Here is an 11,648-nt window from a genome sequence, read left to right as displayed (position 1 = left end):
TCTTATCTTCTATATTTGGGACACATTACATGTTAGAGAATACAATTGTGAAAATATTGTCAACATATTGGGAACATAGTTGATATGAAGCTGCTCTGTGTCTGTTCGCAGCGAGAAGCTTCATTCAGCATTAACTTCAGTTTCACTCCTAACGTCCTGACTCATGGACCTTTCAGGGTTCTCCTAAAATCACTGAGGCTGATATGAAAAGTGAAAAGCAAGATAAGAAACAGAAAGAGACAGCAGCATCAAGCTCAGCACATGTACAGCTGCACGTTTCATTTCCTTCCTCTGCACACAGTGAACTAGACACGTCATTAGAGTTAATACTGCTGAAGTCAGGGTCCTTTCATTCTCTTTCTCTGCAATCTCTTGATGACCTAAACTTCTCCGTACAACAGACGCTTACATATGATGCGGATTTTAGACATCTTCAGCCCGTACAGGACTGGGGTAAAGAGAGGCTGGCATGTTAGAAAGTACAGAGATAATAAAATGCGCAGAATGTTGGGAACACTGCTCATATCAAACCTGCTCTGTAATATTTCAAACAAGACTCCAAAAGAGAAATTGATGAGGGAAGCGAGGTGAGGTGTGCAGGTACTGAGAGCTTTCTGTCTGGTCTGTTTGGAGCCAGAGAAACACACTCTGAGGATCCTCATGTACGTGTAGAGGATTAAAAGCAGAGGAATGATGATGGAGAAGACTGTGTAAAAGAGTCCATAAATGTTATTGACCCTGGTGTCAGAGCAGGCCAGCTTAACAATGAAGTAATTCCCACAGTAAACTGTATTAAGTATGTTCCCACACAGCGTTAAAGACACAGTCAGGAATATCAGAACAACAATTGAAAGAAAAGGGAACAACCATGTTGCAGCAATAAGCTTGGCGGCCTTACGAGAAGTCATATATGTGTTATATTGCAGAGGATAACAGATAGCAAGATATCTGTCATAAGACATGGCGGTCAAGTTTAAATATTCCACGCACACATATGTATACACAGAATAAACCTGCAGGAAGCAGAGCGGAGCAGAAACAGTGTGAATGTCAGAGAGGATCTGAACCAGAAGGAATGGAAATAACCCTGTACTACCATACAGTTCATTTACAAACAGGCTGCACAGAAAAAGGTACATAGGTTCATGTAAGCTCCTGTTCACACAGATAACCACAATCAGCAACACGTTGGCACCTATAATACACACATATAAACACATGACAATCATGAAGAACAAGTATTTCAAAACCCCCGTGTCAAAGTAGACACTTAGAGTGAAATATGAAATGTGCGTAGAGTTCATCATGATCCTCCTGTTGTTAAAGATATAAAACATTTAGCCTGAGCTGAGCACATTATTCACAGTGTTCAGTCACCAGCAGCAAAGACATGCTGACACAGTTCAGCACACTCACCTGCTGAACCTGAGCTGGAGGAGCGTTCTGGATAGGGACTTTTTCTCTATGCGCAGATTATGTAAAGGGAGAGGGGAGCGGGGGGCTTTGATCAGCATGGGAGGGAACCGGGTTTTGTGAACATAGCCAGGGTTCTCATTGGTATGACGTCTTTCTCCCTGTTGTTTGGGATAGTTACTGAAAACCCTAACAATGTTTTTGCTTCAATGTCAAATGCAATATTAGTTCTGGAAACTTGCTTTTGAGTGACAGAGGTTCAAAAACAAAGACGGCGAAGGCTGTGTTAGAGCCTGGAAAGGAGAATCAACAAACCGCTTCAGAACCAAAACCCGGTCAAACAATCTTTTCATTTGTTTCGGGGAGACTTGTAATTTTTAGATTTTGTCAGTTTCCCGTCTCATAGTCTCTGCCCGAAACCACTAACAACAGACATCAAGTTCACTAGGGGGGCCTTCCCCTTATCATTCACCACAGTTAAAGGACCAAGGAGAGTTTGAGCAAAAACAAGCTCATTGGGACTGAGTCCTGTACCTTCTAACACCACCTTGTACCTCTCCTCCAGCAGCCTATAAGAGTACACCATGGATAAGCAGCCAGATATCTAGTTGATTGAGACACTACAGTTAAGAAATAGAGACAACCTGACTTAGATTGAGGAAGAGGACCCACACAGTCAATTATCAGATGTTCAAACAGCTGACTCTCTGCAGGTATTCTTTCAAGTCCTTCTCAGAACCCTCTGATGCTCGGGCTGATCTCCTCTCTGCTACAGACCTTCTCTAAAGTGGTTTCACACAACATTGGGTGGTCTCTCTGCTGGGGTTACTTTGGAAACCAACGAATCAACGACCAGAAACCAAGATGTTGACAACTAAAAAACCAAGATGTTTACGACTAGAAACCAAGATGGTGACGACTAGAAACCAAGATGGTGACTACCAAAAAACAAGATGGTGACGACTAGAAACCAAGATGGTGAGGACTATAAACCAAGATGGTGAGGACTACAAACCAAGATGGTGAGGACTACAAACCAAGATGGTGAGGACTAGAAACCAAGATGGTGAGGACTAGAAACCAAGATGGTGAGGACTAGAAACCAAGATGGTGACGACTAGAAACCAAGATGGTGACGACTAGAAACCAAGATGGTGAGGACTACAAACCAAGATGGTGAGGACTACAAACCAAGATGGTGAGGACTACAAACCAAGATGGTGAGGACTACAAACCAAGATGGTGAAGACTACAAACCAAGATGGTGACGACTAGAAACCAAGATGGTGACGACTAGAAACCAAGATGGTGACGACTAGAAACCAAGATGGTGACGACTAGAAACCAAGATGGTGACTACCAATAAAAGAGATGGTGATGACTAGAAACCAAGATGGTGAGGACGACAAACCAAGATGGTGAGGACTACAAACCAAGATGGTGAGGACTACAAACCAAGATGGTGACGACTAGAAACCAAGATGGTGAGGACTACAAACCAAGATGGTGAGGACTACAAACCAAGATGGTGAGGACTAGAAACCAAGATGGTGAGGACTAGAAACCAAGATGGTGAGGACTAGAAACCAAGATGGTGAGGACTACAAACCAAGATGGTGAGGACTACAAACCAAGATGGTGACGACTAGAAACCAAGATGGTGATGACTAGAAACCAAGATGGTGATGACTAGAAACCAAGATGGTGATGACTAGAAACCAAGATGGTGAGGACTACAAACCAAGATGGTGACGACTACAAACCAAGATGGTGACGACTAGAAACCAAGATGGTGACGACTAGAAACCAAGATGGTGAGGACTACAAACCAAGATGGTGAGGACTACAAACCAGATGGTGAGGACTACAAACCAAGATGGTGAGGACTACAAACCAAGATGGTGACGACTAGAAACCAAGATGGTGACGACTAGAAACCAAGATGGTGATGACTAGAAACCAAGATGGTGAGGACTACAAACCAAGATGGTGAGGACTACAAACCAAGATGGTGAGGACTACAAACCAAGATGGTGAGGACTACAAACCAAGATGGTGACGACTAGAAACCAAGATGGTGACGACTAGAAACCAAGATGGTGATGACTAGAAACCAAGATGGTGAGGACTACAAACCAAGATGGTGAGGACTACAAACCAAGATGGTGACGACTAGAAACCAAGATGGTGACGACTAGAAACCAAGATGGTGACTACCAATAAAAGAGATGGTGTTGACTAGAAACCAAGATGGTGAGGACGACAAACCAAGATGGTGAGGACGACAAACCAAGATGGTGAGGACTACAAACCAAGATGGTGACGACTAGAAACCAAGATGGTGACGACTAGAAACCAAGATGGTGACGACTAGAAACCAAGATGGTGATGACTAGAAACCAAGATGGTGACGACTAGAAACCAAGATGGTGACGACTAGAAAACAAGATGGTGACGACTAGAAACCAAGATGGTGACGACTAGAAACCAAGATGGTGACGACCAAAAAACAAGATGGTGACGACTAGAAACCAAGATGGTGACGACTAGAAACCAAGATGGTGACGACTAGAAACCAAGATGGTGACGACTAGAAACCAAGATGGTGACGACTAGAAACCAAGATGGTGACTACCAATAAAAGAGATGGTGATGACTAGAAACCAAGATGGTGAGGACGACAAACCAAGATGGTGAGGACTACAAACCAAGATGGTGACGACTAGAAACCAAGATGGTCACGACTAGAAACCAAGATGGTGACGACTAGAAACCAAGATGGTGATGACTAGAAACCAAGATGGTGACGACTAGAAACCAAGATGGTGACTACTAGAAAACAAGATGGTGACGACTAGAAACCAAGATGGTAAGGACTACAAACCAAGATGGTGACGACTAGAAACCAAGATGGTGACGACTAGAAACCAAGATGGTGACGACTAGAAACCAAGATGGTGATGACTAGAAACCAAGATGGTGACGACTAGAAACCAAGATGGTGACTATTAGAAACCAAGATGTTGACGACCAGAAACCAAGATGGTGACGACTAGAAACCAAGATGGTGACTACCAAAAAACAAGATGGTGACGACTAGAAACCAAGATGGTGACGACTAGAAACCAAGATGGTGACTACTAGAAACCAAGATGGTGACGACTAGAAACCAAGATGGTGACTACCAAAAAACAAGATGGTGACGACTAGAAACCAAGATGGTGATGACTAGAAACCAAGATGGTGATGACTAGAAACCAAGATGGTGACGACTAGAAAACAAGATGGTGACGACTAGAAACCAAGATGGTGACTACCAATAAAAGAGATGGTGATGACTAGAAACCAAGATGGTGAGGACGACAAACCAAGATGGTGAGGACTACAAACCAAGATGGTGAGGACTACAAACCAAGATGGTGACGACTAGAAACCAAGATGGTGAGGACTACAAACCAAGATGGTGAGGACTACAAACCAAGATGGTGAGGACTAGAAACCAAGATGGTGAGGACTAGAAACCAAGATGGTGAGGACTAGAAACCAAGATGGTGAGGACTACAAACCAAGATGGTGAGGACTAGAAACCAAGATGGTGACTACCAATAAAAGAGATGGTGATGACTAGAAACCAAGATGGTGAGGACGACAAACCAAGATGGTGAGGACTACAAACCAAGATGGTGAGGACTACAAACCAAGATGGTGACGACTAGAAACCAAGATGGTGAGGACTACAAACCAAGATGGTGAGGACTACAAACCAAGATGGTGAGGACTAGAAACCAAGATGGTGAGGACTAGAAACCAAGATGGTGAGGACTAGAAACCAAGATGGTGAGGACTACAAACCAAGATGGTGAGGACTACAAACCAAGATGGTGACGACTAGAAACCAAGATGGTGATGACTAGAAACCAAGATGGTGATGACTAGAAACCAAGATGGTGATGACTAGAAACCAAGATGGTGAGGACTACAAACCAAGATGGTGACGACTACAAACCAAGATGGTGACGACTAGAAACCAAGATGGTGACGACTAGAAACCAAGATGGTGAGGACTACAAACCAAGATGGTGAGGACTACAAACCAAGATGGTGAGGACTACAAACCAAGATGGTGAGGACTACAAACCAAGATGGTGACGACTAGAAACCAAGATGGTGACGACTAGAAACCAAGATGGTGATGACTAGAAACCAAGATGGTGAGGACTACAAACCAAGATGGTGAGGACTACAAACCAAGATGGTGAGGACTACAAACCAAGATGGTGAGGACTACAAACCAAGATGGTGACGACTAGAAACCAAGATGGTGACGACTAGAAACCAAGATGGTGATGACTAGAAACCAAGATGGTGAGGACTACAAACCAAGATGGTGACGACTACAAACCAAGATGGTGACGACTAGAAACCAAGATGGTGACGACTAGAAACCAAGATGGTGACGACTAGAAACCAAGATGGTGAGGACTACAAACCAAGATGGTGAGGACTACAAACCAAGATGGTGAGGACTACAAACCAAGATGGTGAGGACTACAAACCAAGATGGTGAAGACTACAAACCAAGATGGTGACGACTAGAAACCAAGATGGTGACGACTAGAAACCAAGATGGTGACGACTAGAAACCAAGATGGTGACGACTAGAAACCAAGATGGTGACTACCAATAAAAGAGATGGTGATGACTAGAAACCAAGATGGTGAGGACGACAAACCAAGATGGTGAGGACTACAAACCAAGATGGTGAGGACTACAAACCAAGATGGTGACGACTAGAAACCAAGATGGTGAGGACTACAAACCAAGATGGTGAGGACTACAAACCAAGATGGTGAGGACTAGAAACCAAGATGGTGAGGACTAGAAACCAAGATGGTGAGGACTAGAAACCAAGATGGTGAGGACTACAAACCAAGATGGTGAGGACTACAAACCAAGATGGTGACGACTAGAAACCAAGATGGTGATGACTAGAAACCAAGATGGTGATGACTAGAAACCAAGATGGTGATGACTAGAAACCAAGATGGTGAGGACTACAAACCAAGATGGTGACGACTACAAACCAAGATGGTGACGACTAGAAACCAAGATGGTGACGACTAGAAACCAAGATGGTGAGGACTACAAACCAAGATGGTGAGGACTACAAACCAAGATGGTGAGGACTACAAACCAAGATGGTGAGGACTACAAACCAAGATGGTGACGACTAGAAACCAAGATGGTGACGACTAGAAACCAAGATGGTGATGACTAGAAACCAAGATGGTGAGGACTACAAACCAAGATGGTGAGGACTACAAACCAAGATGGTGAGGACTACAAACCAAGATGGTGAGGACTACAAACCAAGATGGTGACGACTAGAAACCAAGATGGTGACGACTAGAAACCAAGATGGTGATGACTAGAAACCAAGATGGTGAGGACTACAAACCAAGATGGTGAGGACTACAAACCAAGATGGTGACGACTAGAAACCAAGATGGTGACGACTAGAAACCAAGATGGTGACTACCAATAAAAGAGATGGTGTTGACTAGAAACCAAGATGGTGAGGACGACAAACCAAGATGGTGAGGACGACAAACCAAGATGGTGAGGACTACAAACCAAGATGGTGACGACTAGAAACCAAGATGGTGACGACTAGAAACCAAGATGGTGACGACTAGAAACCAAGATGGTGATGACTAGAAACCAAGATGGTGACGACTAGAAACCAAGATGGTGACGACTAGAAAACAAGATGGTGACGACTAGAAACCAAGATGGTGACGACTAGAAACCAAGATGGTGACGACCAAAAAACAAGATGGTGACGACTAGAAACCAAGATGGTGACGACTAGAAACCAAGATGGTGACGACTAGAAACCAAGATGGTGACGACTAGAAACCAAGATGGTGACGACTAGAAACCAAGATGGTGACTACCAATAAAAGAGATGGTGATGACTAGAAACCAAGATGGTGAGGACGACAAACCAAGATGGTGAGGACTACAAACCAAGATGGTGACGACTAGAAACCAAGATGGTCACGACTAGAAACCAAGATGGTGACGACTAGAAACCAAGATGGTGATGACTAGAAACCAAGATGGTGACGACTAGAAACCAAGATGGTGACTACTAGAAAACAAGATGGTGACGACTAGAAACCAAGATGGTAAGGACTACAAACCAAGATGGTGACGACTAGAAACCAAGATGGTGACGACTAGAAACCAAGATGGTGACGACTAGAAACCAAGATGGTGATGACTAGAAACCAAGATGGTGACGACTAGAAACCAAGATGGTGACTACTAGAAACCAAGATGGTGACGACTAGAAACCAAGATGGTGACTACCAAAAAACAAGATGGTGACGACTAGAAACCAAGATGGTGACGACTAGAAACCAAGATGGTGACTACTAGAAACCAAGATGGTGACGACTAGAAACCAAGATGGTGACTACCAAAAAACAAGATGGTGACGACTAGAAACCAAGATGGTGATGACTAGAAACCAAGATGGTGATGACTAGAAACCAAGATGGTGACGACTAGAAAACAAGATGGTGACGATCAAAAACTAAGATGGTGACGACTAGAAACCAAGATGGTGACGACTAGAAACCAAGATGGTGACGACTAGAAAACAAGATGGTGACGATCAAAAACTAAGATGGTGACGACTAGAAACCAAGATGGTGACGACTAGAAAACAAGATGGTGACGATCAAAAACTAAGATGGTGACGACTAGAAACCAAGATGGTGACGACTAGAAAACAAGATGGTGACGATCAAAAACTAAGATGGTGACGACTAGAAACCAAGATGGTGACGAATAGAAACCAAGATGGTGACGACTAGAAACCAAGATGGTGACGAATAGAAACCAAGATGCCATCTGCACCAAACAGAGAATTGTCTGCATTCTTTAACCTGTTAAGCCCGAGAGACCCTGGTACCTGCCGCAACATCTTGCAGGAGGGCATGTTCATTTAATAAACTATGAATGTTTTATATCCATGTAACGGGAAGAAACTCATCTAACTGATCATTTTTTTTTTTTTTAAAAAGAAAACCCACAATGCTAACACTGAGCCTCTGAATTAGCAACGAGCGAAAAATGCTAACAGATTACTGCACCGAAAATCACTCACAAAACCTTATTATTTATCTTTTCTCCACATCCATGACATCGATTCACATCGTGAGGTAACACAGAATCGATGGGTACCCACATTATCACTGAATTATACGGATTTGCGACGTTATAAACAAAAACAGACATCAAAACAGGTGACGCTAGATAGCTAAAAATGCTAACAAGGTTACCTTGGCTCTGTAGTCTCTCCAAAGTGGTCTTCAATGGCATTAAAACGATAAAAACGCTGCTGAAGTTAATCCATAGGTTAATCCAATGTGTCTGCGTCCCTTTGAAATGATTTCTGATAATCCATGATCAATAAGACGGATAATCCATGCTATTCCATTTCTAGATGTCAGAGCTAGAATGTAGCTTCACTCTAATGCAAAATTACATGCGCAAAGCCCCCACCTTTTTGGTTTCACAATGAGTGTGTGTGGGGGACTCCCCCTTCGATTCTATTGGCTCTAACGGTCAGAAAGAGGTGTCAACCATCAAAATCGACCAATGGGTTCCAGAGATATGAAAAAAAAAACATTTACACCCAAATCACCTCAGAGGTGGAGTGTTTTTGGCTAAACCTCTCTAAAAAGGTCAAATGTCACTTGTTTTGCATCAATCTTGATACAGGGTACTTATTATATGTTGTACTTTGGATTCCTAAAGCTTTTAGTCTACCATACAATCATCCAAGGGTAGTTTTCACTATAAGTAAAAAATAATTTTTGGACGGACACTATAATTTACAGTTTTGTAATATGTAAAATCTGAATTCTCTTTAAAATAAAAAACATCTATATTGATTCTGACTTTTCTACATCCAACTCACAGGTTTATCATTACTTTGAGAAAAAAGATTATTAATTTAACCCTTTTAGAAGGGAAGATATGGTCATTTGTTCTGGGAATGTCATTTTCGAGCCTGAGACCTGAAAAACAGGCTCAGGGCTTAACAGGTTAAGGACAGGCCTATATGTCGCTGGGCGACATATTAAATATAATGTGGATTTACGGATTGAATGCACCACGTCTGCATCTGGTGGTGAAACCCTGAGTTACAGAAGGAGGATCCCTGAAGGATGACGTCAGTGAGCTGCAGACAGAAGGTAAAAGCAGCAGCTCAGAGTTTCAGCTCAGTGAGGAGAGCAGCACCTCACACTCTCTGGATCTCTGTATTATACACATTAATATAGGACACTCAGTTTGGATCATCTGTCTTATGTGTTCTCATGATGAGGAACATGTGGTCACTGTTATTGCCATGTTTAAAGTGACATCTACATCCAGGTAATGCACTGCATAATGTTGTGATGCTTGAAGAACCACAGGAGGATCATGGTGAACTCTACTCACATTTCATATTTCACTATGGTGTCCTACTTCGACACGGGGGTTTTTAAATACTTGTTCTTCATGATTGTCATGTGTTTATATGTGTGTATTATAGGTGCCAACGTGTTGCTGATTGTGGTTATCTGTGTGAACAGGAGCTTACATGAACCTATGTACCTTTTTCTGTGCAGCCTGTTTGTAAATGAACTGTATGGTAGTACAGGGTTGTTTCCATTCCTTCTGGTTCAGATCCTCTCTGACATTCACACTGTTTCTGCTCCGCTCTGCTTCCTGCAGATTTATTCTGTGTATACATATACAGGTATACAATTTACTAATTTGTCCACCATGTCTTATGACAGATATCTTGCTATCTGTTATCCTCTGCAATATAACTCACGTATGACTTCTTACAGGGTTGCCTTTCTTATTGCTCTAACGTGGCTGTTTCCACTTATTGCCATTTGGATTTTGATTTCTCTGACTGTTCCTTTGCAGCTGTGTGGGAACATCATTAACAAAGTTTACTGTGATAACTACTCCATTGTTAAGCTGGCCTGCTATGACACTACAGTCAATAATATATATGGACTAATTATAACTTTTTTCTTAATCATGTTTCCTGTTTCTCTCACTTTGATCTCGTACATGAGGATCCTCAGAGTGTGTTTCTCTGGCTCCAAACAGACCAGACAGAAAGCTCTCAGTACCTGCACACCTCACCTTGTTTCCCTGCTTAATGCTTCTTTTGGGTCTTGCTTTGAAGTAATACAGAACAGATTTGCTATGAAATATGTGCCGAATATACTGCGCATTTTATTATCCCTGTACTTTCTAACATGCCAGCCTCTCTTTACCCCAGTCCTGTACGGGCTGAAGATGTCTAAAATCCGCATCATATGTAAGCGTCTGTTGTACGGAGAAGTGTAGGTCATCAAGAGATTGCAGAGAAAGAGAATGAAAGGACCCTGACTTCAGCAGTATTAACTCTAATGACGTGTCTAGTTCACTGTGTGCAGAGGAAGGAAATGAAATGTGCAGCTGTACATGTGCTGAGCTTGATGCTGCTCTCTCTTTCTGTTTCTTATCTTGCTTTTCACTTTTCATATCAGCCTCAGTGATTTTAGGAGAACCCTGAAAGGTCCATGAGTCAGGACGTTAGGAGTGAAACTGAAGTTAAAGCTGAATGAAGCTTCTCGCTGTAAACAGACACAGAGCAGCTTCATATCAACTATGTTCCCAATACGTTGACAATATTTTCACAATTGTATTCTCTAACATGTAATGTGTCCCAAATATAGAAGATAAGAATCTGCTGTTAAAAAAATGAACAAATTAAGGAATGTTTCTTCCACATATTAAGGAGCAAAGCAATAAGATCTGAAATCCAGACACGTTAGCCATCTCATCAAAATGTATTGGCACATATTTTGAAATGTGATTTGAAATGTTCCATTGAGCATGAATAAAGTTATTGAATGACTTTCCCTGACCACACATGAGTTTATTAAAGTGTATACCAGTAATAATGCAATATAAAAACAAAACCATTAAGCTGAGTGTGTCAGCAATGTCCACCCTGAGGAGAGATGTGGATCTGTATAATAGATGGGATTTGTGTAGGGCTTGCTCTAGTGCTCAAAGACGTTTCACATACAATCAGAGTTTTTGAATAATTCAAGAGTGTTGGCCTTTCAAATATTCAAAAAGTCGGGACTATAACCAGAACAAATTCAGAA

At 42.2% G+C, this 11,648-nt stretch overlaps 2 protein-coding genes across 2 annotated transcripts; one reads left to right on the top strand and one right to left on the bottom strand.

Annotated features, from left to right (window-relative positions):
- Positions 1-380: 380 nt before the first annotated feature.
- LOC117496737 (olfactory receptor 11A1-like) lies at positions 381-1,307 on the bottom strand. Its single transcript, XM_034148475.1, has one exon. The coding sequence runs from the start codon at positions 1,305-1,307 to the stop codon at positions 381-383; it is 927 nt and encodes a 308-aa protein (XP_034004366.1).
- An 8,605-nt stretch (positions 1,308-9,912) lies between these two features.
- LOC117496719 (olfactory receptor 11A1-like) lies at positions 9,913-10,897 on the top strand. The gene has a single exon (XM_034148457.1). The coding sequence runs from the start codon at positions 9,913-9,915 to the stop codon at positions 10,837-10,839; it is 927 nt and encodes a 308-aa protein (XP_034004348.1). The 3' UTR covers positions 10,840-10,897.
- Positions 10,898-11,648: the final 751 nt, after the last annotated feature.

This window comes from Trematomus bernacchii, unplaced genomic scaffold (genome assembly GCF_902827165.1).
Source record: "Trematomus bernacchii unplaced genomic scaffold, fTreBer1.1, whole genome shotgun sequence".
Classification (NCBI taxonomy): domain Eukaryota; kingdom Metazoa; phylum Chordata; class Actinopteri; order Perciformes; family Nototheniidae; genus Trematomus; species Trematomus bernacchii.
The sequence above is the reverse complement of the archived record's forward strand: the minus strand, read 5'-3'. Positions and strand labels throughout refer to the sequence as shown.

Coding starts and splice junctions, on each gene's coding strand:
- LOC117496719 (XM_034148457.1), top strand. CDS start 9,913: ATGGTGAACTCTACTCACATTTCATATTTCACTATGGTGTCCTACTTC.
- LOC117496737 (XM_034148475.1), bottom strand. CDS start 1,307: ATGATGAACTCTACGCACATTTCATATTTCACTCTAAGTGTCTACTTT.